Source organism: Anser anser (genome assembly GCF_964211835.1).
Source record: "Anser anser genome assembly, chromosome: Z".
NCBI classification, from domain to species: domain Eukaryota; kingdom Metazoa; phylum Chordata; class Aves; order Anseriformes; family Anatidae; genus Anser; species Anser anser.
This window is the reverse complement of record NC_139723.1, coordinates 88,375,452-88,402,585: the sequence shown is the minus strand read 5'-3', so window position 1 is coordinate 88,402,585 and position 27,134 is coordinate 88,375,452. Positions and strand designations below refer to the sequence as shown.

The 27,134-nt window shown below is 50.1% G+C and overlaps 3 protein-coding genes across 10 annotated transcripts in view; all 3 read right to left on the bottom strand.

The window, feature by feature from the left end:
* Window positions 1–41: 41 nt before the first annotated feature.
* On the bottom strand, window positions 42–9,220 carry LOC310889564 (delta-1-pyrroline-5-carboxylate synthase-like; the record flags this gene model as incomplete). Its single annotated transcript, XM_083817149.1, has 8 exons — window positions 42–200; window positions 319–415; window positions 641–714; window positions 3,899–4,043; window positions 4,146–4,243; window positions 6,938–7,088; window positions 7,663–7,807; window positions 9,177–9,220. The coding sequence occupies 8 exons, from the start codon at window positions 9,218–9,220 to the stop codon at window positions 196–198; spliced, it is 759 nt and encodes a 252-aa protein (XP_083673275.1). The 3' UTR covers window positions 42–195.
* A 4,765-nt stretch (window positions 9,221–13,985) lies between these two features.
* On the bottom strand, window positions 13,986–20,913 carry LOC310889645 (uncharacterized protein). Of its 7 annotated transcripts, none has more exons than XM_083817451.1 (6): window positions 20,091–20,592; window positions 19,373–19,523; window positions 19,043–19,126; window positions 17,785–17,931; window positions 16,522–16,599; window positions 14,002–15,380 (listed from the first exon to the last, which is right to left on the bottom strand). In XM_083817451.1, the coding sequence occupies exons 1-6, from the start codon at window positions 20,316–20,318 to the stop codon at window positions 14,569–14,571; spliced, it is 1,500 nt and encodes a 499-aa protein (XP_083673577.1). In that variant the 5' UTR covers window positions 20,319–20,592; the 3' UTR covers window positions 14,002–14,568. The 7 variants fall into 7 exon arrangements, 6 of the variants coding, with proteins under 6 accessions (XP_083673579.1, XP_083673577.1, XP_083673578.1 ...); XM_083817454.1 differs by lacking the exons at window positions 17,785–17,931; window positions 19,043–19,126 and adding exons at window positions 15,745–15,825; window positions 20,609–20,913 and having other exon boundaries at window positions 15,125–15,414; window positions 20,091–20,490; XM_083817455.1 differs by lacking the exons at window positions 17,785–17,931; window positions 19,043–19,126 and adding exons at window positions 15,745–15,825; window positions 15,975–16,338 and having other exon boundaries at window positions 15,125–15,414; window positions 20,091–20,490.
* Window positions 20,914–26,353: 5,440 nt separating this feature from the next.
* Window positions 26,354–27,134, bottom strand: part of LOC310889641 (uncharacterized protein) — a 46,167-nt gene continuing 45,386 nt past the window's right edge. The window contains exon 15 of one of the 2 annotated variants that reach the window (XM_083817429.1): window positions 26,354–26,472. The gene's annotated coding sequence lies outside the window, so the exon portion shown is untranslated. The remainder of the gene's footprint in view (window positions 26,473–27,134) is intronic. The other variant, XM_083817428.1, reaches the window with a different exon arrangement.

Here is a 27,134-nt window from a genome sequence, read left to right as displayed (position 1 = left end):
CAATTTCTAAAGCGAGCCTCCTTTGGCAAAAGAAAACGCTATTTATTTATTTATTTAGATTTTTATTTTTTTTTAAACAATGCCGTGGGTTGCTGTTTTCAAAGGCCTCTCTGTCTTCTCTGATGAAGACATCTCTCATGTAATTATGGAAGCTGCAGCTGTTTCCACTGACAAGCTCTCAAAGTCCTGGGCTCACTAACCTGTGACAGCCATAATATCCAATTGCAGGTGACGGAATATTCTAGTTCTGCTCATTTCCTTTGAGGCCCAGAAAAGCTCATGACAACAGGAGTACCATGAAAGGACCCATAATATTACCTTTATTTTCAGCTTCTTCTAAGTCCTCGTTTGCCAAGAGAATTTCTTCTCTCTGATCAGGTAATAAGTCAGCAAGACAATAATCAATCTCCGCTCTCTGAAAGAGAAAAGTTTCTGAACTGCATCCTTATATGAAGTCCATGGTGTTTGACATCTGGCTCACTTCAGCTCATTTCTACTGACACATCTTCTCACCGTCTTGACTCCCTGAATGCTTGGAGCCAGCTGATTTTTTCCAGGACCCATTTGTGTTATAAACCTGTATTTTAAGGCTTGCCACGTGTTCCCAACCTTAAAGAGTGAGCACATACTGTTCTCTCACCTGCTCAGGCTGCAGAGCTGCCAGGGTCCTGCCACCAGCTCGAGCCCTTTCACCCTGCTGCTCTGCTGGAGGGCCTGCCAAAACAAACAAACAAACAAAACACAACCACAAGACACGCAGACAAAGGTTACAGCCCATGTGGGAGGAAAGGAACGCTAACCTTTCATCTTCCAACTCCTTACTCAAAGCAGGAAAACAGGTACGGTCCTAATAGACATATCAAAGAAATTCACTGTATGCCAGAACAGGAAAATCTGTATCAGATACCAAAATGCTGCCACGGTCCCCGAGCATAGCCCTTTCCAAGGCATCACGGAGATTCAGCAAGATCATCCAGGTCACAGGGGACAAACAAGCTTGTATCAAAGCTGCACACAGCTTGTATCAAAGAGACTTGACAAAGAGCAAAAGAATACAAGGACGGCTAAATCTCAGGGCGTAGGAGAAAACTGAAAACAGGGAGGCATCCTTTGAAAAAGTTTAGTTAGACAACTAACGAAAAGAGAAAAGATTGCAAAACAACACGGGAATGTACAAACAGCACTGGAAGCCAAAAGCGGCATGCGTAACAGCTTGCAGAATAGCTGCTCTCTCCACGCCTCTCCCTGTGCACACTGAAGGGTTCTTACAGAAGAAAGGTTTTCTTCGTGGCATGGATATCAAAGAACCTGTCTCAAACTGAAACGATACAGAACAAGTTTTGAAACAGAAGCAGAAGTAACAAGTCAAAAGGCTCACGCAGCATTTCACTAAGGAGTTCTCAAGTAGCTCACAGATAAGCTACATTTTCATTTTTAACTCTCTTGAAATTGTCTGTAGGACAGATGACTTGAAATGTGACTAATAGGCCCGGACTTCTATTTCAGAAGCGTCCTACAGAAATTGCCAGAGCAGGAATTCCCACGTTAAGGAAAATAACAGGAGTTAAGAAAAGAACTAGTGGACACTTGATTAAGAAGACTTAATTAAGGAGTGTTAAAACAGCTTTTTAAAGCGAGGTCATACTTTATAAAGTAGAGCGTATTTTCGTGTTCTTTGAAAAAGAGTGACACACGCGAGGAGATAAGAGTTCATTTTAAAAAGTTACCTGAGTATTTAAAGTGTGTTTTGGAAGACAGAAGACAAAAGAAAGAATGGGAGTAACCACGTTCCATGGTAGAGGAAGGGTCGCAGTAAGATTTCACCTTTACTTTTGCTGTTCACCATATTTGTAATTGTCTGAGACGTGGGGTTACAAGATGAAAAGCTTTATAGCTGATACAAATTTATTGCAGTAGGACAAAGTGAAAAGCGCTGATATCGCACTTTTTCCCAGAAAGGAACTTCTCGGAAAAGGAGCTAAGTTTCCTGGTGGACGCCAACTTGAACACGAAACAGCAATGTGCCTTTGCTGCAAAAGCAGCTGAGGGTATCCTGGGTGGCATTAGGCAAAGTATTGCCAGCAGGTCAAGAAAGGCGATCCTCCCCCTCTGCTCAGGAACGGTGAGGCCGCACCTGGAGTGCTGGGCCTGGGCCTCCCAGTACAAGAGAGACCTGGACACACTGCAAAGAGTCCAACGGAGGGCCACGAGGATGGTAAGGGACTGAAGCACCTTTCCTATGAGGACAGGCTGGGAGAGCTGGGACCGTTCGGCCTGGAGAAGAGGAGGCTTGGAGGGGATCTCATCGATGTCTGTAAATACACGAAGGGAGGGTGGAAGGAAGACAAAGCCAGACTTTTCTAACTGGTACCCAAGGAACAAAAAAGGAGGCAACAGACACAGGCCGAAACATAGGATGTTCCCCTCCTGTGGTTTCCTGAACATCAGTAAATACTTTTTCGCTGTGAGGGTGACTGAGCACTAGCGTAGGCTGCCCAGGGAGGTCGTGGAGTCACAGTCTTTGTGAGGTTTCAAAACCTGTTTGGACGTGGTCCTGGAAAACCAGATCTGGGTGGCTCTGCTTGAGCAGGGGTGTTGGACTAGGTGACCTCTGGAGGTCCTTCCGACCTCAACCAGCCTGTGATTCCTTTGCAGCCACTATGCAACCAAATAGCAAGTACAATTCAAAGCAGATAAACGTGAAGAAATGCAGAGGCAAAAGGGGAAATCAGGCCTTGGTACTGCACATAATCCTATGAAAACATCACCTCAATGCTCATCAGCATCGAAGAGCAACTTACACGTTTAAGCTTTTGGAAAAGGCCTAGGAAAGGCAACAAGAAACATCACCAGTCTAATCAAAACTCAAAGTTAGCCTTGCTATCTCATAAACTGAGGGTTCATTTGCATCTTGGATGCTACACAGAATTTTATTTTTGCCTATCTTAAAAAGGTCACAGTAGAATAAAAACAGTTTCAGCCAAGAGAAACAGGGATCACCAAACTTTTGGAACAGTTTCTGTAGAAAAGGACTAAGAAAAAACCTTTTTCATGTGACAAAGAGACGATGAGGGAAAAGACGATGTCTCATATCATAGAAGTTGAACAGAGATCGATCACCCATGTTCTCTTTCCATACAGAAGGCGGGGGCATCAAAAGCTAGCAGGAAGCAAACTTCAACGCTCCTCCTGCCCACAAACACACACAAAATAAAGGAAGCAGTTCTCCACATAGTGCTAGCTCCAGAGTTTACGCACAATACCTAGTTAAGGCTCGTGACTGCTGTGACCCACGGATGCTAAGTGTTTACATGGGTTCAAAGGATATGGCCGATTTTTACAAGAAACACATTAAGCGTTTTTATACTCAAAGGCATTGGCTTGTCTTAAAGTGCAAGTCACAAGTATCGCTCTATACTCGTTCCATTCTGCTAAGATCACTGATCTTTGGTCTGACTTTCTGCGGCCCTTGTTACATTGTCACAGCAACACAGAGGCAGGAAAACATTCCTACATACGGTAACAAAAGACCGAGTCATTAAAAGAACTTACGACAAAAACCCAAACTACACACTATCTTAGTTCAGCCGTACATTCTATATGCACGCTTTCACCCTGAAATCTTCAATAATAGATGATAACCTCTAAGACTAAAAGCAATACAAATTCTACCTAGTTCTTTGAATGCAAGTCTGATGCAGCAAGTCATCAGCTGGAAGGAACCCGAGCAGAGGATTCAAGATGTTCTATTCCAACATTAAAAATTACCTTTCAAAAGCCGTTTGTCAAGCAGAGCGTAGTTTCCCATTTGTTGAACAGGCAGGCCTAGCCAAATTTCGACCCTAAACTTCCAGGAAATCTCTACAGCTCCCAATGTACATGTTACTTCCGTACTCACCTGCAGGTTTTACCTCTGAAAAAAAAGTTCCAACTTTCTTCCCTTCCACAACATCTGTGATGACATGACCCGAGATCTTTGGGTGGGTTCCACTTGCAATCACTGCAGAGGTGCCTCCTTGGAGGGCCCGCAGAGCTGCTTTCACCTGCGATGAAGGATAGAGCCAGTTCCCGAAAATGCACTTGTTATTTGAATCCCCATGCTCAACACGAATTCTTGCTCCACTTTGATCGCTTACGTTTCCCACCTGGGATTTGGTTCCAAATGTCACAGATTGTTGGTCTCCTGGGTAGGATATGTCAGTGAGCTTTGCATCATCGGATCCTGGAGGGCTGTCAAAGAGTCCTGAAATGAATACTAAAAAACTGTTAATGTTACATATCTTCTGTTCCAAAGCTCACCAGGGAAAAAGAACTAAAGCCTTTGAGGCTAAAAACCTGTATTCCACTCTACAGGATTCAAAACTTCCACTGAACCCTCCTTTTGTGGAACTGAAAGGATGAAACACTAACATGCAGGCTCAAGATGTGTAACTTCACCGGAATTGTAGCTAGTGTGAGGAAACAGAATATCCACATGCTGAATAGTATCACGTACGCTGGGAAGTACCCACACTTCAGTGAGGTTAGAGAGAAAACCGGAAAGAAGTTTCCAGCTTTTATACGGTTCAGAATCAGGGCTGACACACAAGAGTGCACAACTGAACAAAGGACAGTCCTCTTCACCTAAAATCTCAGATGATATTCCCGAATGCTGTGTTGTACACTGATAAACCGGGCAACTTAGAAATATGTATAAAGGCTAACTATTGAGTTCTGCAAAGAAAGGACACAAGACTATAGACACACACTTATTCATTTTAAATAAATATTGTACTTTTATTTAACTATGTTCTGAGTTGAGCGATACTTCTGTTTACCTAACATGTAAACCCTAAACTCTACCGCCAAACTTCCCAGAAGTTCTATGCGAACAAACACGTCACAGATTAAAGCGCACAAGTGAAGAGTACCTGAACTCTTCCTTTACAGCTTGGGAAGGAAAGGACACTTCTTTCCATAAAGAAGATACCACAGCAAATGAATAAGCTGTGAGGAAATGGGAGCGGTGTTTTCGTTTGTTTTTTATTTTTATTTTTTTTTAAGTTGTTTGGACTATCATTTTTGTTATTTTTTTTTCCTGAGGCAGTCATTTCAACTAGAATCAACCATGAAATCCATCTGAAACAGCTGGAAGAAACTGTGGTTATGAAAAGCCAACCTCCTTCCTTCTCGGGGCCTACAATATGGACCAAAGTCCAGAAGCCACCGAAGGAAACACGTCTGGAGATGATAAAAAGAGTACGTGATTTTGTTGATGTCCTGGTGTGAAACTGTACCTACCACCTTCCTCTTTCTAGAAAAGTACCTTCAGCATCAACAGGTGACAGACTTCACGGCAGCACAGCTCACAAGACTAGACCACTACCAGCCACACGTCTGGGAGACAGAAAAGCTAGCAAGCTCCAGGTATCTGGAAAGCAATATCCAGGACATGTAAAGTACCCATAAATCACTGAAAGACAGAATCCACTGCCGGAAGAAGCAAACGATTGTAGAATAGCGTTCGGCTTATATGCAGGGAAAGACTATGTATTTAGAATCAGGAGTGTTACTCGTGACTATATACAATTCCGAGGAGCTAGCAGAAGTACCGTAGCATCCACACAGGGCGTGCCTTCCAATCCTTTTACCGGCTTTGTTGCCCTCCTCTGTACGCTTTCAGGGATCTTAACGTTCTTTTTATATTGTAGAGCCCAGAATCGCACACAATATTGAAGGAGAGGCTTCGCCAACGCTAAATACAGTGGGAGAATCACCTCTTTTGACCAGCTGGCTACGCTGTGTTTAATATATCCCAAAATGCTAGACGATAACCTGTGCTTCTGAATCCTTCAGCTATCTTCCCAGGGCCCTGAAATTTATTTTGATTGAACACAGACTTCTTGCTGCAACTTTGTTGGTACCCACGTGAAAGAGCAGGAGTAGGGAATAATCTGAAGTTTGAACTAAGCTCATAAGCTCGCTAGCAATGTCCCTGATCCAAGCCGCAGGCTGGTAGAAAAGCTCTCGGTAAAGATGGTCTGGTCTGCAGATGGGAGCCTCTGTTCCCTTCAGAAGGCAGTCACCTGTGACTATAACCTGGCACTATTTCTTCACAACGCTGGCCTTGATCTCTCGATCACTCTGCAATTCCACGAAAGGAATTGCCTCCCAAGTCGTTCTTGACTGACCACAACTAGCGTTCCGGAAAGCCCTGCAAGCACTTGTTCATTATTTCTAGGATAATTCTTAAAGCTGAAGCGGGACAAAGTTTTGTCCACAAAGGCCTTCGGGGAGACTTCTGAAAGGAAAACCAGGCCAAACCAAAAAACTGGGAACAGCAAGCGGCGTGTACGTCAGTTTTGCTAACAGAGTAACACTAACGTACTAGAAATTTCCACGTTCTTTGCCCTCTACCTTGAAAGTGTCACCCAATTCTGTCAGTGTTCACCATCAGCTTCTTTTTTTTTTTTTTTTTTAAATTTTCGCATGGACATCTGAGAAAAACATTTCGAGTCCCCGTCATCGAGGGAGAAGAGGAGAGGAAAAAAAAGGAAAAAGAGAGGGGGGTGGGGAAGAAGCACAGCCATTCCTTTCCTCAGTAATGTGAGCAAAAAGCTCAGGCGCTCGGCAACAACAGAATCGTAGAATATCCTGAGTTGGAAGGGACCACCGAGGATCATCGTTAAGGATCACCGAGTCAAACAACGCGCTTTGAAAGACAAAACGCAGAACAACCTGCACGTTATTTAATCTCAGCGATGGAGTCACGTGTATTTGTACCCGCTCATTTCTTCACCTGCCAGTTTATTGTGCTACAGATGTTACAGAACACGCAAACTACAAGGTTACTACTACTTTTCGTAACCGATGCGATCTTTGGTAGGACTAGCTGTGTAAGAGAGCCACCAAAATCCCCTTCACGCCTGGATTTCACCCGGAGGTCGCTGCGACTTACCCAGACAGCTGGGACAGACGGGCTGCTCTTTCTCCTGGGAAACCTGCGACTGCAGCACGCCAGCTGCAGCTTTCCTCCCTTCAGCTGCCGCGCCACCTTCGCTCGGCGACAAACCCCGCGGGGGTCCCAGCGGCGGGGAGCTGCTTCTGCCCTGGTGAGCCGCAGGGAAAGGAGAGAGCCGGCCGTCAGCACGCGGGGGGAGGAAAACCTCCGAGGCGCAGCCCGACGATCGAGCGCAGCGAGGACCCGCGCCCGGCCGCCGCAGCCCCCACCCCTCCCGGCCCGACGCTCCGGGGAAGCGCCCCCGAAGGCTCTCGCTCGCCTCACCGCCGGCAGCCGCGCTCGCAGCCAGCGGCAACCTGCGCCTCCCGGCGCGCACGGCCCGGCCCCGGCCCCGGCCCCGGCTCGGGGAAAGACCGGCCGCGCACCACAGAACTACAGCTCCCAGCATGCCGCGGGACGGAGCAGTCCATCCGCCCCAGAGGGGAGTCGGCCAAGCGCACGCAACCGCCCCCCCCGCGCCGCTTCGCCCCCCTCCCCCCCAGCCCTCCGCAGCCCCGCGCAGTGCAGATCCCTCCGCACGCCCGGTCCGCTCCGCTCCGGCGCGGCGCCGCCCCCGCCCCGCACAAGGGCCGTTTCCGCAGAAGCCGCCGACCGCGTGGCGCCCCAACCGCCCGCCGCCTCGTCCCCTCCCGGCCCGGCCCGGGGCGGCACCGACCACCAACCTCGTTGCGGCACCGCGCCTCGGCGGCCCGGCCCGAGCTGAGCCCAGCGCGGCCCGGCCCGACAGCTTCCGCCCATAGTGCCGGCAAGCCCTGCACGGCACCTCCGCCCTGGGTTCCTCCGAGCCAATCACGGAGCGTTTCCGCCCTGAGTTAAGGCTAGCCGTGACGCCACTTCCGCCCTCACGGTCCAGCCAATCACGGCGCCGCTTCCCTGTGGGAAGGCGACCCTGAGGCTGCCCCTGTGATGCCTTTTTTTATTTTTTTATTTTTTTTTTTAAAGAAGGGCGGGGTGTTCTTGGTCCTCCCTCGTCAAGTATATCTGCGAGAAACGTCTCAAATAATTTTCTTGACACACGATCTTCTCTGAGGCTATTTTATTCGCGGTTGCAGTGGCGGGCGTCCTGCCGATCAGGAGCGCATTGCAGTAAGCACAGCATCAACTTTTATTCCCTATTCCCCGACGCCTGATCCCCTCCCCTGTGTCCTCATTGGCCGAGTACTGCAGGTTCACAAGCTGCTCGACGCTCCTCTATACCATGTATGTACAATTTTACTTCTTTTTCAACCCTTTAATTGCTCCCTTCTTATTTCCTTTTTTTTTTTTTTTCCCTTTCTTCTGTTTCAGGAACCTGTGATCTTTGTTTTACCGTTCCCAGCCTGCTCAACCTGTTTTTCCTCAAGCTTCTGCCTTATTTCGGAACAGTGAGGCCGCCTACTGTCCGCTTACCCACGTAGCGTTTCTCCTCATTATGACTGCACAACTACCTCGGAACACAGAAAATTAGTTCTCTACTGCAAAAACACAACTTAGTTTCTCACAGTTCCCTCCTCTCCTTTCCTTACTCCTACTGTTGTTTTTGCACCTCTTCACGTACCGCGCTCTTGAGTTTCTCCAACGTTAAGGCACAATAGTCTTCTTCGGATGTCACGGGGGATGGTAGGCGTACAATGCCATTATTTTTACAATACCAACAAATAGTTGTTTGAGCCAATTCTGTTCAGGTAACCACGAAGTTAGTTTCTCCCAAATGTTTCTAAATGCCCAGGAACTGTCATCTTGAGCTACTCTATGTAGGATCTTTCCCCCCCACGCCCCCCCAGTATACTTTTTTTTCCCCCCAAATATCAGTCAAATTCGTCCCATTTGATCTACGTATATACAGCAACTAGCATTAATTACAGTGCACGCTCCTCCTTATGAGGTTATTAATGAATCTAATACTATTTGATTCTACAGTCCTATTTTTGCAAACTTATCAAACTTATTTTCTAGTTCTTCAGTTATAGCGGAGATATTTACAATAGCTTTTTCTAATTCACCCACCCCTAACCAAGGTAAAAACCACCTTGCAAAGCTGTGAAATACTAGAGAATTTTACTAGAGAATTGTCTGGAGTCCGCTTAATCCTGCGTGTGGTCTCAAGGGGCCTTTGGCTTTGTGGGTCTTCAATAATAGTTACGTTTGGAATTATTGCCTCCAGGGTGCAAGCTCCCTTCCATCCCAGGGGCAACACCTTCCTGGCTTTATTGCCACGTAGCCAGTACCACCTTTCGCCATTTGCGACAGGCCATCCAGTTGCAGGATTCTCACGTTGCATCTGGCGTGCGCTATGTATATTGGCGTTCCTGTGGCTACCATATTTGGTGCAGTGTGGATTATTCCCTGCGTGGATAGTTCCACACCCAGGGTCAGTACTATCGCCCCCTGAGTTTCTATCAATGTTGTTTAAAAGGCACCTTCGATAACGCGGTATATTGTAGCCAGGATTACGCGCAGGGAGTGTGAGAAGCACTCCGTAGCCAGTAGCTTAGGCTCAGGCGGGGATCTCAGTGAAGTAGTAATTTATTTGCGATCGCAATGGCACGCGTCCCACAAGCAGGAGCACGCCTACTAGTCACACAGTACGGTTTATGTACTTTCTTTCTCGACGACCGGGACCCTCCCCTGTTTCCCCATTGACTGGGTATTCCGGGTTCACAACCTATCCGACGCTTCACAGACACTACGTGGCCTTCAGTTGCCGGCCTGTTCAATTTCAAATTTCTTTTGACTTTTTTACTGTTTGAAGTGGTAATGTTTCTTCACTGATCTGACTTGACACCGTGATTTTCACCTAGCTGCTCTGAGGAGTCCGGTTGTCTGCATTTTACAAGGTTGTCCATTAAGCTTTCTTATCGCTGCGAGCCTAACTCAACACCGCATTCCTTCCCTCTAAACAACGTAACTCTGCAAAAACAACATTTTTATTCCCACAATTCCCCCCTTTTCTTCTTTATAAATTGTTGATTTTTGCAAAACTTTTCTCTGCGGTGTAATTTGGTAGATCTCTTCCTCTTCTTCACCTTCTTTGCTTTCCATCCCCTCTAATATCATCACCTTACGTGAGTAAGGTGGTGGCTCCACGGTCATTTCTTTCGATAGTGCAGTTTCAGTGAACCGCTGTACTAGTCCTTTTACACAGGGGATAATGCAACAACCAAGGGTTGTCAAAACTCCTGCTACTACGATCAAGGATGCAGATACGGACGCTAGGACCCCTTTCCATTTACCAAACCAAGATTCCGAACATCCTGTGATGGAAGTGCCTGTTCCTAATCATTCTGCCAATTCACTGGCAAGGGTGGTAAGCCCTTGCAACGCTCTAGTTACTGTGCCATCTGGGGCAGTATTATTGGGTATAAAAGTGCAACAATGGTTGCTCAGTATCACACACACACACACACACACACACCTCCTTTCTCCGCGATCAACATATCTAATCTATTTTGTTTTCCCAAGCCATTTTGCTGGTGGCATCTAGTTGTTCAGCGATTTCTCTTATCGCATCCCTTGTATGATTTATGAATATCTGCTGACTATAATAAATACTCTTATTGATTGTTACCCACCAGAACAGGGACTCAAACCCTGCAGCAATTTGATTCCTGGCTTTCTGTTCATCGGGAACTCCTCTAGGCACCCCAAGAGAATCTATGTACCCTCTATCATCAAATGATATTCCTAAGCCTCTTTTACTTCTTCTGGGTATTTGTGATGTTTCTCTTTCAAATGCCAGGGTGAAGGGTATAGCTAATTGAACAAGTGCAAAAATGCCTCCCGAATTAGATGGTAGGGTGGACCGTAAGATCTTCCCTCCGCAGTACCGCCACAGATCTGCCCTGGGGATCTCAAGTCTTGAGCAGTTTCCCATCAGGTCCTTGGTAGCATTCAAGGTCCTCGTGCACAAGGCAAATTCTCCCAGATGCCGGGTAGCGCTCACACCCTGCCCTGAGAGGCAAGCTGCATGGTCACCTTTAGCTGTAGAGAATGCAGGGGGAACCCTGATATTGCTATCACGCAAGGAAGGGAACAGCAAAGAGAGAGACTTACAGGCCTCATTTCCCCAGGCAGTCTTTTCTTGATACAATGCAATCATACATCGCATCCCCTGGGAATCCCTGGTCCACCCCAATGGGAAGGGCACTATCCGGGCAGTCGGTCGTCCCGAGGCACAAGCATAGCAAGTGCTACGGTTGAGACTCTGGACAGCATATTTGACCCATTCTATCCAGGCATTCACATCCCCATACCCTGTTTCAATCTCAAATGTTTGAACTGCCACATTTCAAAGAGAGCCTCCTGTTTTCTCTCCTGTTTTCTCCTTGAGTTTCTCCCTTTCTCTGATGGCAATAGAGGATCGTTTCCATACAGCTGTTCTCAATCTGGCTGTTGGGTCTCTCCCAGTTACTTGTTCTCTCTGCTCAGTTGTCATTGGGCATTTAAATCTCCACAAGCTAACACCTCACAAGCATCAAACATGACAGATTGTGGTACATAACCCTCTGTCACATTCACCCCTATTTTGACGGGGTATCCCATCTTACTATTATCTGGTCATGCCTTTTCCAAGTTGCCAATTGACCAAGCCCTTCTCTGAGGCCTACAGTCACTAGAAACAAAATTAATAGTTGATTTTTCCCGGTCATTATTTTTAACCCTTAGGTTTCCAAATAATTACCAATACAAAGAGTAAGATATATGTACCCTACTACTAGAACAAAAACCCCTTGGGAGCACTTTGATTTGCTATAGGCCAGTCCTTTCTCATATAATTTCTGTGTTGTGCATTATTATTATTCCAGCCAGGATCAGCAAGGATCCTACTAGTTGTTACCTCACAAAGAAGGATGTACCTATCTCTACTTGGAAACGCATCAGTCCGTAGACTCTGACCCACCTAAAGACCCCTGCAACTGACTGAAGCAAAAACAAAGCACTTACCCCAAACTGCAGCCCAGGCAGAATGAGCTCTCTGATGGGATGCCTGTGACTCAGTTACCATTAGGCCCTGCCTGGAACCCAAAGCCAATCACCTGGGAAAGGGGAGGGGCAAAGCACAAGAAAGTAGAAAGCAGAAAGAGAGCAGGAGAAGCAGCAGCTGTTTTTCTTTTACTTTATTTTTTTCTAGCTTATCTGAACAGCATGCAGAGTACAGACCGGAGAACTGGCGTCTCTCTAGAAGCAACAATACCAATGCTTTTGCTTCAGCTTTGAATATTGAAATGACAATATGAGAAAGCAAGTTACTGAAGCTAACTGGAATTAGCTCAACTTTTCTTCTGCACAGGAAGAAAAATTTAACAGCATAACATATTACACCCCAAAACCAAAATCAATGTAGTAACATCACTCGCAGGAAAAAATGTAGTAAATGATGTAGTAACAACACTGGCGGCCCCGCGGCGCCTGCAGTACCCACTTTTGGCCACCAGGCGGCGGCAGAGGGCGCCGGGGGGCGCCACCGCGCATGCGCGGCCCCGCGGCGCCTGCAGTACCCACTTTTGGCCACCAGGCGGCGGCAGAGGGCGCCGGGGGGCGCCACCGCGCATGCGCGGCCCCGGGGCGCCTGCAGTACCCACCTTTGGCCACCAGGCGGCGGCAGAGGGCGCCGGGGGGCGCCACCGCGCATGCGCGCCCCCCGGCGCCTGCAGTACCCACCTTTGGCCACCAGGCGGCGGCAGAGGGCGCCGGGGGGCGCCACCGCGCATGCGCGGCCCCGGGGCGCCTGCAGTACCCACGTTTGGCCACCAGGCGGCGGCAGAGGGCGCCGGGGGGCGCCACCGCGCATGCGCGGCCCCGGGGCGCCTGCAGTACCCACCTTCGGCCACCAGGCGGCGGCAGAGGGCGCCGGGGGGCGCCACCGCGCATGCGCGGCCCCGCGGCGCCTGCAGTACCCACTTTTGGCCACCAGGCGGCGGCAGAGGGCGCCGGGGGGCGCCACCGCGCATGCGCGGCCCCGGGGCGCCTGCAGTACCCACTTTTGGCCACCAGGCGGCGGCAGAGGGCGCCGGGGGGCGCCACCGCGCATGCGCGGCCCCGGGGCGCCTGCAGTACCCACGTTTGGCCACCAGGCGGCGGCAGAGGGCGCCGGGGGGCGCCACCGCGCATGCGCGCCCCCCGGCGCCTGCAGTACCCACTTTTGGCCACCAGGCGGCGGCAGAGGGCGCCGGGGGGCGCCACCACGCATGCGCGGCCCCGGGGCGCCTGCAGTACCCACTTTTGGCCACCAGGCGGCGGCAGAGGGCGCCGGGGGGCGCCACCGCGCATGCGCGGCCCCGCGGCGCCTGCAGTACCCACCTTTGGCCACCAGGCGGCGGCAGAGGGCGCCGGGGGGCGCCACCGCGCATGCGCGGCCCCGCGGCGCCTGCAGTACCCACCCTTGGCCACCAGGCGGCGGCAGAGGGCGCCGGGGGGCGGCACCGCGCATGCGCGGCCCCCCGGCGCCTGCAGTACCCACTTTTGGCCACCAGGCGGCGGCAGAGGTTGCCGGGGGGCGCCACCGCGCATGCGCGGCCCCGGGGCGCCTGCAGTACCCACTTTTGGCCACCAGGCGGCGGCAGAGGGCGCCGGGGGGCGCCACCGCGCATGCGCGGCCCCGCGGCGCCTGCAGTACCCACCCTTGGCCACCAGGCGGCGGCAGAGGGCGCCGGGGGGCGCCACCGCGCATGCGCGGCCCCGGGGCGCCTGCAGTACCCACTTTTGGCCACCAGGCGGCGGCAGAGGTTGCCGGGGGGCGCCACCGCGCATGCGCGGCCCCGGGGCGCCTGCAGTACCCACGTTTGGCCACCAGGCGGCGGCAGAGGGCGCCACAGCATATGCGCGGCCCCGAGGCGCCTGCAGTACCCACTTTTTGCCACCAGGCGGCGGCAGAGGGCGCCGGGGGGCGCCACCGCGCATGCGCGGCCCCGCGGCGCCTGCAGTACCCACTTTTGGCCACCAGGCGGCGGCAGAGGGCGCCGGGGGGCGCCACCGCGCATGCGCGGCCCCGCGGCGCCTGCAGTACCCACTTTTGGCCACCAGGCGGCGGCAGAGGGCGCCACAGCATATGCGCGGCCCCGAGGCGCCTGCAGTACCCACTTTTTGCCACCTGGTGGCGCAGAGGGCGCCACAGCATATGCGCGGCCCCGAGGCGCCTGCAGTACCCACTTTTCGCCACCAGGCGGCGGCAGAGGGCGCCACAGCGTATGCGGTGCCCCGAGGCGCCTGCAGTACCCACTTTTCGCCACCTGGTGGCGCAGAGGGCGCCACAGCGTATGAGCAGCCCCGAGGCGCCTGAAGTACCCACTTTTCGCCACCAGGCGGCGCAGAAGGCCCCAGGGGGCACCACAGCGTATGCGCTGACCCAAGGCGCCTGCAGTACCGGATTTTCACCAGCAGGTGGCGGAAGGGGGCATTCAAAGGCGCCACCGCGCATGCGTGGCCCCTCGCCGCCTGTAGTACCCGCTTCTCTCCAGCAGGATGCGCCCTGAGGGCAGCAGGGACGGCTTCCCAGACCATTTTCCCAGAGAAAGCACAAACGAAAACAGCAGAAATTTGCACCCCACGCCGCCTCAGGGAGGAAGGGTCTGCCTTGAGCAACGTGCCGCTCACGGCTGGGAAGCTGAGCGGCAGCAAGCTGAAACAGTACATTTTTTATCGGGACAAAAAAGGCAGGGAGATAATAACAACGAACCCAACATGGGCAACGGGATGCTCAGAGCCCAATGACCACAACTCCCGGCTTGCTTGGGGAATGGTGCTCCTGGCGGCTTGACACTGCAGACACCATGGAGCCAGCCCCAGGCTTCCCCACCTGCAGCCCAGCACCCGCGGACCTGTGCCTGCCACCCCATGCCACCCCCTCCTGGGCTTTGCTTGCCCCAGCCGCCAATCCCCCGGGACCCGGCCTCCACAACGCCATCCCCTGCCCTGGGGGTCCTGCCGGGAACCCCCAGCCCCCTCCCCACTTGCGCCTCTGCAAGCAGCCCCCGCCACCCAGAGCAGTCCCCCCAGCCCGGGGAGCAAAGACAGCAGCGAGCTGCCCCCCCACCCGGCAGGGCTGGCCCCGCACTCCGAGGGGTCGTCAGCATCCAGCGGCCGGTGGACACGGGGCCACGCCCCCCCTCCACACCCACCCCGCTACGGAACCTGCACCCACACACAGACGGCGACAGCCACTTCCCCCGATGGCAACCACCAAAGGGGGCACAGGCCGGAAAGCAAACTTTATTAAACTGCTGTGCAGGACTCCCGGGAGGGGGGCTGCGGTGGGGCTCCCTGCCCGGTCGTTCTCCCCTTCCCCTGGCGGGCAAGGCAAAGAGCGGCGTCCGTCTGTCCGTCCGTCCCTCCCTGCGTGGGGAGCGGATGCTGGAAGTGGGCTTCTCACTGTCGCTGCTTTGGGCAGTTGCGGAGTAATTGCCTTAAGTAACAAGGCAAATTAAACTCATATTCACCTTTTAAAGAAAGCGTACAGCATCGAAGAAGCTTTCAGGGTGGAGGGCAGCTGCGCTACCTAAGCGCTCCCTAGGCCTCCAACTTTACGTGCTATCGCACTAGGGGAACTTGGTGTGCTGACTCTAAGGAAGGGGACGGAGCGTAAAGCGCAGTGGAAACACCACGGATAGGCTCTGCGACCAGATGGGGACCAGATGCTCTTGTGCACACTGAGACCGATAAGCTGCACGTTTGCTACCCTGAGCCAACGACCTGTCATGTTTTTAACAAAACACTGCACTCTAGGGAACTTTTGCTCATTCTAATATCATCATAATACCAAAACACACCTCCATCCCAAAAGCTCCGTGTCTCCAAGGTGCGACCACCCCTCACTGAGGGCATGCTCTGAGTTTCTCAGACCCCTCTACCTTTAAATGAAAGCAAGAAAACTTTACACCAAACATAACCAAGGTATGCCTGACTAGAGTCACTCAAGCCCCACCTAAAGGAGAGAAAATAGATGTAAACTGTCTTAAGTGAAAGGGGGTGTTAGGGAAGATACCATCACCAAGGATACCTTTCTGACTTCCAGGATCAGTCGACGGGCTGAGCCTCTCTTCCCCCCGCACTGGGACGCCGTGGGGTAATATTTGAACGCTTGGTTGTACCAGGTGTCTCCTTGGAAACTTAGAAATCTCTAGAGCCTTTGTGCCTTTTAATGCATTAACAGCCAGGACGAGTACCTGTGTATTTCATGCGTGCTCGCTTGCTTTCGCGGACAGTGAATTTATCGCCGGCGATCCAAAGAACCTGTGTCCTTGTTGCTGTAATAAATTGCTGTTCATTGCATTGTTCCTAGCCGTGACAGTTCTCATTGAACGCGACTAGAGCGAGGGCGTGCTACGTTATTGGTGAATCCGTGACCGTGATAGTTCAGTAACCTGAATCCGACCAGACCCGTAACAGTTAGTCAGCTACGCCCCTTAGCGTGACAGTATTTCATAGGGAAAAACATTAAGCCTAAGATTTCCCATGCCTAAGGCCCTGGGGGTCAGGCAGAGAAGGAACCCGAGACTCTTAGCCATGCGACTCCTGAGAATTGCAGCTTACAGTTAGTCACTCACCGTCTTCCGGTCTCACAGGATGAGGCAGAGGTATAATCAATTCCTTCTCCATCTCTCTGGAAAGAGCTTTTCTCCTATCTATGACAAAGGAAAAAAAAAAAAAAAGTTGTGATCATGGGAGTCAGTACACAAAGCCACACGCTGTGAATTCACTACTACAGTTAAGATCATTTTTAGTCAAAAAACACCTCGGCAGCAATGTTACCACTGCAAACATAGCGTGGCAAGAAAAATTCCACTCAAGGTAAAGTAAAGGGCAAGCTAAAAGGACGAATGACGTGACCAAAGGCAACTGCAACAACCATCTTCCAGATGGTTCCACAGCCCTCGTCCACAGCCCTCAGATTTCACGGTCGTCTTTCCTGACGAATGAATCCTGGAAGAACAGAAAAGATACACAAGGTGTCCTTTGTGGAGCCTTTGGGGAGACTACTGAAAGGAAAACCAAACCAAAAAACTAGGAACAGCAAGCGGCATGTACGTTGGTTCTGTTAACAGAGTAACGCTAACGTACTAGAAATTTCCACGTTCTTTGCCCTCTACCTTGAAAAAGTCACCCAATTCTGTCAGTGTTCACCATCGCCTTTTTTTTTTTTTTTTTTTAATTTTCACGTGGACATCTGAGGAAAACATTTCGAGTCCCTGTCATCAAGGGAGAGGAGGAGAAAAAAAAAAAGAGAGGGATGAGGGGGGAAGAAGCGCAGCCATTCCTTCATTCCTTGCCTCAGTAACGCGAGCAAAAAGCTCAGGCGCTCGGCAACAATGTGCTTTGAAAGACAAAACACAGAAGAAACTGCATGTTATTTTATCTCAGCTGTAGAGTCACGTGTATTTGTACCTGCTCATTTAGTCATCTGACAGTTTATTTTGCTACAGACGCTACAGAACATAGAGACTGCGAGGTTACTACAACCTTTTGTAACCGATGCGATCTTTGGTAGGAATAGCTATCTAAAAGAGCCAACAAAATCCCCTTCGTCGACAGCCATTTGAACTTTTATCGTCTAACAATAGTCCTACAAACATCCCCCGGGATGCTCAACTTCAGAAACTTTCCGTTCAACCTGAGGCAGAACAAGCCCTTACCCTAGACACCTTCACCTGGCTCTCCACTGCTAGCAGAGTAGCACTCCGATACTGCCCAGTACGCGCTGCAGCCTACTCGCTTACACGTATTTACTGCGGCCTGGTTCGATACGCTCACAGAGAGACCCATGAAAAATCCACCCTTTCTTTCAGAAAAGTAAATAAAGACATACATACATATGACACAGTAAGGAAGAAAAGCTGAACACACGGGATGCCGTCCTTTACCGAGGGGCAGATCCAACATCAGCACAGGGAGCTTTGGGGCACGTGAGCGATCATCTACACCAGCCATCGGAACAAGCCAAACGCACGCACACGAGCCTCGATTTAAAAAAAAAAAACAAAAACAAACAAAAAAAAGTTAAGTTCCTTTATAACTTATGGAAGTAACAACCTACAGCTTAGATGCAGTTGGATTGCATCAGCTTAGGGACTGCCTCCTTCAAAATGCGCGGGCGGGTGGGAAAACCAGTCTCGAAAACCTGTTGCCTAACAGGAGACTGTTGCCTGCTCCTCCATAGGTTACGTTCCTCCAAGCATCGTCCTGTTCCTGGATTTTACCAGCCACAACGGGATGGTCCCACTGGCATGAGTCGGGGACGCTTCGCACAGGGTTTATTTGACGCTGAAGTAAGTCTTCTGCGGGTATAAGTAACGCAGCACGAGATGGAAAGTAAGCTAAGGCACCGTCTGCAGCACAACGCTTGTGCGATATTGGACCTGAGGGGACCAGTCAAAGCCTGCAATAATCGCTGAACGGGTGGGTAAGTAGGGAGCCCTACGGGAAACAGAGTTCATGTTCTGCGAAGCTCTTTTCCCGTCAAGAAGAGGACCTTTTCTATTCAGCGTCTTTACCGAACTTTAGGCTACTTCCTATTCGCTTTGGCAAGTTAGCCTCCGTAGAAGCCAAGAGATTTTAAACTGCCAAGCACCATTGATAGCTCCTGTTCTCTGACGACAGGCAATTTCAATCAGGGCGCTAGTTAATAGGAAAGTCTGGCTCTGTTTCACGCAAATCAAGTACCTAAACCACAGACAGGAGTCTGCAGAAAGAATGCTTTAAAAGGTGAATTTAAAGAGAGGGATGATACTCACGTTTCCAACATTTCTGCAATGACTGTGGCAAAAAAGGCTGCACCAGGGACGTCTCTATCATTCCCTCTAGGATTTAGCAACTCCATACAGTTATGGGTCAAACACCACAGCTTCAACGCAAGGCAGACCTCGAAGGTCACGTTTCTGTCTGCGTATCGAGTTCCGCTGGAAAGCCCCCAGCCGCTCAATTCCCAAGCAACTTTGCCACGGCCAGCGCTTACCTGGAGTTTTGCTTTCTCTCGCTGCTCAGTACGGGCCCAAGGCCTCTTTTGTTGCACACAGTTCAAGCAAAACTCTCGGGACATAACCAACAGACAGACAGACAGGCAGAAATCACCGCTCACGTCTGTCTTGACCGACCACAACCAGCGTTCTGGAAAGCCCCGCAAGCACCGGTGTATTTCTAGGACAACTCTGAAAGCTGAGGCGGGACAAAGGTTAGCCTCTTGTACCACAGACTGAGCAACAAAGAGACAGAGGTCGACAGGCCAATTCGTTCTAGGTCTAAGAAGCTACTACAGCTTGGCAGGCACCATGCGGCTTTCCTTTGCGCTTCCCCGCGCCGAGTGGTTCGCGCTTCTGCAAATTCAATCAGGCCTTTGAGCCTGAGGTGCAGGAAAATTACTAAAGCACACCTGGATTTCACCCGGAGGTCGCTGCGACTTACCCGGACAGCTGGGACAGACGGGCTGCTCTTTCTCCTGGGAAACCTGCGACTGCAGCACGCCAGCTGCAGCTTTCCTCCCTTCAGCTGCCGCGCCACCTTCGCTCGGCGACAAACCCCGCGGGGGTCCCAGCGGCGGGGAGCTGCTTCTGCCCTGGTGAGCCGCAGGGAAAGGAGAGAGCCGGCCGTCAGCGCGCGGGGGGAGGAAAACCTCCGAGGCGCAGCCCGACGATCGAGCGCAGCGAGGACCCGCGCCCGGCCGCCGCAGCCCCCACCCCTCCCGGCCCGACGCTCCGGGGAAGCGCCCCCGAAGGCTCTCGCTCGCCTCACCGCCGGCAGCCGCGCTCGCAGCCAGCGGCAACCTGCGCCTCCCGGCGCGCACGGCCCGGCCCCGGCCCCGGCTCGGGGAAAGACCGGCCGCGCGCCACAGAACTACAGCTCCCAGCATGCCGCGGGACGGAGCAGTCCATCCGCCCCAGAGGGGAGTCGGCCAAGCGCACGCAACCGCCCCCCCCCGCGCCGCTTCGCCCCCCTCTCCCCCAGCCCTCCGAAGCCCCGCGCAGCGCAGACCCCGCCGCACGCCCGGCCCGGTCCGCTCCGCTCCGGCGCGGCGCCGCCCCCGCCCCGCACAAGGGCCGTTTCCGCAGAAGCCGCCGACCGCGTGGCGCCCCAACCGCCCGCCGCCTGGCCCCCTCCCGGCCCGGCCCGGGGCGGCACCGACCACCAACTTCGTTGCGGCACCGCGCCTCGGCGGCCCGGCCCGGCCCGACAGCTTCCGCCCATAGTGCCGGCAAGCCCTGCACGGCACCTCCGCCCTGGGTTCCTCCGAGCCAATCACGGAGCGTTTCCGCCCTGAGTTAAGGCTAGCCGTGACGCCGCTTCCGCCCTGGGTTCCCAGCCAATCATGAAGCGTATCCGCCCTCAATGACGGCTCGCCAGGACACCACATCCGCCCTCACGGTCCAGCCAATCACGGAGCCGTTTTGGCCCTCAGGGAAGGCACGCCCTGACGTCACTTCCGCCCTCGGTTCCCTCGCAGGTAACGGGTCTCAAACCAGTTTGTTCCCTTTCAACAATAACGGAGCGCGGCTGTGCTTCAGAACGATTGCATTTCTTGAAATCTATAGGAAGCAGTCCGTGAAATGTGATCTCGGAACCTCGTCTTTTAAGCATTAGAGGCAAACCTGCTATTTGTATGTGCTCCTTAGAAGCTAAACTGTCAGTCTGCAATTGTTTTACCTTTACTGCAACTCAGGACCGCACTCGGAGCGCTGACTCAATGCCGTGTGTGCTGTCTCCAGCTAGCTGTCAGGCGCACGCTGCTCCACGGAGAAGTCAAATTTCCTCTGTAATTGCTTACCCAAACCAGTATGAGACGCAATAGGAAACTAGGGAGGAAGCAACCTCTCCTCTGCACTCAGAGTCCGTCCTGCCGTCAGCTACAGCATGGGACAGAAACCGTATTATTCAGATGCGGAGGTATCAAAGATGATCCTCTGAAGTCGCATCGGAGAACTTGAGGCTGGGGGCTGGCAGGAAAAAAAGTAACTAACAAGACAAGCCATCCTAAGTCTGTAAAAAAAATAGAAAAAAAGGAAAAAATAGAAAAAGGTTGGAGGGTGGGGGTGGGAAGGCAGTAAGAATCAGCCTGATAAAAGGTTTACAAATGAGATGAAGATGAAGAGGAGAAGGGGAGAGATTGTCTATGCAAGGCAAGAGACCCAGGAGGCAAAGGCTGAAGTCTAGGCAGGCAGACTAGAATGTGACGAGGAAACATACTGGCTTTCTATGAAGAACAGAGCTAGCAGCAAGGAAGTAATAATGGCAGACGAGGGAGACTAGGGCCTTTTCCTTTCACGTGAACATACTCCCTTCACTAGAGCATACTCCCCTTCAGTATGAAACGAGGACCAACGCTCACAAAATTCAGTTATAAAATAGGAAGCTGCCCTTTGGCAGTCTCTTTCTAAGTGCCCATACCCATCACTTGCTCCTCAAACACTTGCTCATATGTTAGAGAAATGCTCAATCAGTCTTGCTAAAAATACTAGCAGTGAGAGCCTAGACTCATCGCTCCACAAGTGAGTGAAAGCAATCATTCTGCCTCAGTGCAAACATGCAGTATCAGTATGGGACAGACCACTCACAGCCTAGAGCTTCTACTTTCTGTGCTAATTTTTTTTAGCATATATTCTTAACAGTTGTGATTTGTTATTAACAATCTATATTAAACATTTGATGTTTAATGGTAGCCTGCAACTCAGCTGCGTTCGGCATGGACAGGAAAGTGCTCATTGGTACGAACCTCATAAATTGCAAGTTAGGCAGGGAACCTACATTATAAGACACGTGCAGAAACCGCAGCACCTGAATGTAAGCTAACTCCTTCTCTACGCTGGGTATCAAAAACCAACCCTGCATAACTCTCGACATTGCAGAAGCAAGTCCCAAGAATGTGCCCGTAGAGAAAAAAAATTGGGATGGCAACAGAATTCATTTCAGAAGAGTCTTTTGAGGCAAGACTTCTTGCAGCCTTCCAGTAACTCACCAACAGAAATACGCTTTTGTTATCAAAGATCTCTCTGCATTACAGTTTGTGACGTGCCAGTTTCACACATTTTCTAACCCAAGACCAGCTTCTCGATGCACCCCTCGAACACAAAAGAACGGATTTAGCCTATGCTGCCTGAACTGTACTTTCCTCGGTCAGAAGGTAACACGGTTCGTTCCGGAAAGCATCATTTTTCAGTAACAACCTTCCCCACAGGGGCCAAACATTACGTTAACCAGCCCAGGAGATACTCATGCTATTTCATACATGACGATAACAGGGCAGATACTTGCTATATTCAATTTCTAAAGCGAGCCTCCTTTGGCAAAATAAAACGCTATTTATTTATTTAGATTTTTATTTTTTTAAACAACGCTGTGGGTTGCTGTTTTCAAAGGCCTCTCTGTCTTCTCTGATGAAGACATCTCTCATGTAATTATGGAAGCTGCAGCTGTTTCCACTGACAAGCTCTCAAAGTCCTGGGCTCACTAACCTGTGACAGCCATAATATCCAATTGCAGGTGACGGAATATTCTAGTTCTGCTCATTTCCTTTGAGGCCCAGAAAAGCTCATGACAACAGGAGTACCATGAAAGGACCCATAATATTACCTTTATTTTCAGCTTCTTCTAAGTCCTCGTTTGCCAAGAGAATTTCTTCTCTCTGATCAGGTAATAAGTCAGCAAGACAATAATCAATCTCCGCTCTCTGAAAGAGAAAAGTTTCTGAACTGCATCCTTATATGAAGTCCATGGTGTTTGACATCTGGCTCACTTCAGCTCATTTCTACTGACACATCTTCTCACCGTCTTGACTCCCTGAATGCTTGGAGCCAGCTGATTTTTTCCAGGACCCATTTGTGTTATAAACCTGTATTTTAAGGCTTGCCACGTGTTCCCAACCTTAAAGAGTGAGCACATACTGTTCTCTCACCTGCTCAGGCTGCAGAGCTGCCAGGGTCCTGCCACCAGCTCGAGCCCTTTCACCCTGCTGCTCTGCTGGAGGGCCTGCCAAAACAAACAAACAAACAAACAAAACACAACCACAAGACACGCAGACAAAGGTTACAGCCCATGTGGGAGGAAAGGAACGCTAACCTTTCATCTTCCAACTCCTTACTCAAAGCAGGAAAACAGGTACGGTCCTAATAGACATATCAAAGAAATTCACTGTATGCCAGAACAGGAAAATCTGTATCAGATACCAAAATGCTGCCACGGTCCCCGAGCATAGCCCTTTCCAAGGCATCACGGAGATTCAGCAAGATCATCCAGGTCACAGGGGACAAACAAGCTTGTATCAAAGCTGCACACAGCTTGTATCAAAGAGACTTGACAAAGAGCAAAAGAATACAAGGACGGCTAAATCTCAGGGCGTAGGAGAAAACTGAAAACAGGGAGGCATCCTTTGAAAAAGTTTAATTAGACAACTAACGAAAAGAGAAAAGATTGCAAAACAACACGGGAACGTACAAACGGCGCTGGAAGCCAAAAGCGGCCTGAGTAACAGCTTGCAGAATAGCTGCTCTCTCCACACCTCTCCCTGTGCACACTGAAGGGTTCCTACGGAAGAAAGGTTTTCTTCTTGGCGTGGATATCAAAGAACCTGTCTCAAACTGAAACGATACAGAACAAGTTTTGAAACAGAAGCAGAAGTAACAAGTCAAAAGGCTCACGCAGCATTTCACTAAGGAGTTCTCAAGTAGCTCACAGATAAGCTACATTTTCATTTTTAACTCTCTTGAAATTGTCTGTAGGACAGATGACTTGAAATGTGACTAATAGGCCCGGACTTCTATTTCAGAAGCGTCCTACAGAAATTGCCAGAGCAGGAATTCCCACGTTAAGGAAAATAACAGGAGGTAAGAAAAGAACTAGCGGACACTTGATTAAGAAGACTTAATTAAGGAGCGTTAAAACAGCTTTTTAAAGCGAGGTCATACTTTATAAAGTAGAGCGTATTTTCGTGTTCTTTGAAAAAAAGTGACACACGCGAGGAGATAAGAGTTCATTTTAAAAAGGTACCTGAATATTTAAAGCGTGTTTTGGAAGACAGAAGACAAAAGAAAGAATGGGAGTAACCACGTTCCATGGTAGAGGAAGGGTCGCAGTAAGATTTCACCTTTACTTTTGCTGTTCACCATATTTGTAATCGTCTGAGACGTGGGGTTACAAGATGAAAAGCTTTATAGCTGATACAAATTTATTGCAGTAGGACAAAGTGAAAAGCGCTGATATCGCACTTTTTCCCAGAAAGGAACTTCTCGGAAAAGGAGCTAAGTTTCCTGGTGGACGCCAACTTGAACACGAAACAGCAATGTGCCTTTGCTGCAAAAGCAGCTGAGGGTATCCTGGGTGGCATTAGGCAAAGTATTGCCAGCAGGTCAAGAAAGGCGATCCTCCGCCTCTGCTCAGGAACGGTGAGGCCGCACCTGGAGTGCTGGGCCTGGGCCTCCCAGTACAGGAGAGACCTGGACACACTGCAAAGAGTCCAACGGAGGGCCACGAGGACGGTAAGGGACTGAAGCACCTTTCCTATGAGGACAGGCTGGGAGAGCTGGGACCGTTCGGCCTGGAGAAGAGGAGGCTTGGAGGGGACCTCATCGACGTCTGTAAATACACGAAGGGAGGGTGGAAGGAAGACAAAGCCAGACTTTTCTAACTGGTACCCAAGGAACAAAAAAGGAGGCAACAGACACAGGCCGAAACATAGGATGTTCCCCTCCTGTGGTTTCCTGAACATCAGTAAATACTTTTTCGCTGTGAGGGTGACTGAGCACTAGCGTAGGCTGCCCAGGGAGGTCGTGGAGTCACAGTCTTTGTGAGGTTTCAAAACCTGTTTGGACGTGGTCCTGGAAAACCAGATCTGGGTGGCTCTGCTTGAGCAGGGGTGTTGGACTAGGTGACCTCTGGAGGTCCTTCCGACCTCAACCAGCCTGTGATTCCTTTGCAGCCACTATGCAACCAAATAGCAAGTACAATTCAAAGCAGATAAACGTGAAGAAATGCAGAGGCAAAAGGGGAAATCAGGCCTTGGTACTGCACATAATCCTATGAAAACATCACCTCAATGCTCATCAGCATCGAAGAGCAACTTACACGTTTAAGCTTTTGGAAAAGGCCTAGGAAAGGCAACAAGAAACATCACCAGTCTGATCAAAACTCAAAGTTAGCCTTGCTATCTCATAAACTGAAGGTTCATTTGCATCTTGGATGCTACACAGAATTTTATTTTTGCCTATCTTAAAAAGGTCACAGTAGAATAAAAACAGTTTCAGCCAAGAGAAACAGGGATCACCAAACTTTTGGAACAGTTTCTGTAGAAAAGGACTAAGAAAAAACCTTTTTCATGTGACAAAGAGACGATGAGGGAAAAGACGATGTCTCATATCATAGAAGTTGAACAGAGATCGATCACCCATGTTCTCTTTCCATACAGAAGGCGGGGGCATCAAAAGCTAGCAGGAAGCAAACTTCAACGCTCCTCCTGCCCACAAACACACACAAAATAAAGGAAGCAGTTCTCCACATAGTGCTAGCTCCAGAGTTTACGCACAATACCTAGTTAAGGCTCGTGACTGCTGTGACCCACGGATGCTAAGTGTTTACATGGGTTCAAAGGATATGGCCGATTTTTACAAGAAACACATTAAGCGTTTTTATACTCAAAGGCATTGGCTTGTCTTAAAGTGCAAGTCACAAGTATCGCTCTATACTCGTTCCATTCTGCTAAGATCACTGATCTTTGGTCTGACTTTCTGCGGCCCTTGTTACATTGTCACAGCAACACAGAGGCAGGAAAACATTCCTACATACGGTAACAAAAGACCGAGTCATTAAAAGAACTTACGACAAAAACCCAAACTACACACTATCTTAGTTCAGCCGTACATTCTATATGCACGCTTTCACCCTGAAATCTTCAATAATAGATGATAACCTCTAAGACTAAAAGCAATACAAATTCTACCTAGTTCTTTGAATGCAAGTCTGATGCAGCAAGTCATCAGCTGGAAGGAACCCGAGCAGAGGATTCAAGATGTTCTATTCCAACATTAAAAATTACCTTTCAAAAGCCGTTTGTCAAGCAGAGCGTAGTTTCCCATTTGTTGAACAGGCAGGCCTAGCCAAATTTCGACCCTAAACTTCCAGGAAATCTCTACAGCTCCCAATGTACATGTTACTTCCGTACTCACCTGCAGGTTTTACCTCTGAAAAAAAAGTTCCAACTTTCTTCCCTTCCACAACATCTGTGATGACATGACCCGAGATCTTTGGGTGGGTTCCACTTGCAATCACTGCAGAGGTGCCTCCTTGGAGGGCCCGCAGAGCTGCTTTCACCTGCGATGAAGGATAGAGCCAGTTCCCGAAAATGCACTTGTTATTTGAATCCCCATGCTCAACACGAATTCTTGCTCCACTTTGATCGCTTACGTTTCCCACCTGGGATTTGGTTCCAAATGTCACAGATTGTTGGTCTCCTGGGTAGGATATGTCAGTGAGCTTTGCATCATCGGATCCTGGAGGGCTGTCAAAGAGTCCTGAAATGAATACTAAAAAACTGTTAATGTTACATATCTTCTGTTCCAAAGCTCACCAGGGAAAAAGAACTAAAGCCTTTGAGGCTAAAAACCTGTATTCCACTCTACAGGATTCAAAACTTCCACTGAACCCTCCTTTTGTGGAACTGAAAGGATGAAACACTAACATGCAGGCTCAAGATGTGTAACTTCACCGGAATTGTAGCTAGTGTGAGGAAACAGAATATCCACATGCTGAATAGTATCACGTACGCTGGGAAGTACCCACACTTCAGTGAGGTTAGAGAGAAAACCGGAAAGAAGTTTCCAGCTTTTATACGGTTCAGAATCAGGGCTGACACACAAGAGTGCACAACTGAACAAAGGACAGTCCTCTTCACCTAAAATCTCAGATGATATTCCCGAATGCTGTGTTGTACACTGATAAACCGGGCAACTTAGAAATATGTATAAAGGCTAACTATTGAGTTCTGCAAAGAAAGGACACAAGACTATAGACACACACTTATTCATTTTAAATAAATATTGTACTTTTATTTAACTATGTTCTGAGTTGAGCGATACTTCTGTTTACCTAACATGTAAACCCTAAACTCTACCGCCAAACTTCCCAGAAGTTCTATGCGAACAAACACGTCACAGATTAAAGCGCACAAGTGAAGAGTACCTGAACT

Excerpts from the sequence above, each read along its gene's own strand:
- LOC310889645 (XM_083817451.1), bottom strand. The coding sequence starts at position 20,318 with ATGTGGTGTCCTGGCGAGCCGTCATTGAGGGCGGATACGCTTCATGAT. Across the intron at positions 19,524-20,090 it reads GTGCCGCAACGAAGTTGGTG|GGCAGAAGCAGCTCCCCGCC; the intron begins GTCGGTGCCGCC and ends GCGGCTCACCAG. Across the intron at positions 17,932-19,042 it reads GGTCAAGACAGACGTGAGCG|GCTCGTGTGCGTGCGTTTGG; the intron begins GTGATTTCTGCC and ends TTTTAAATCGAG.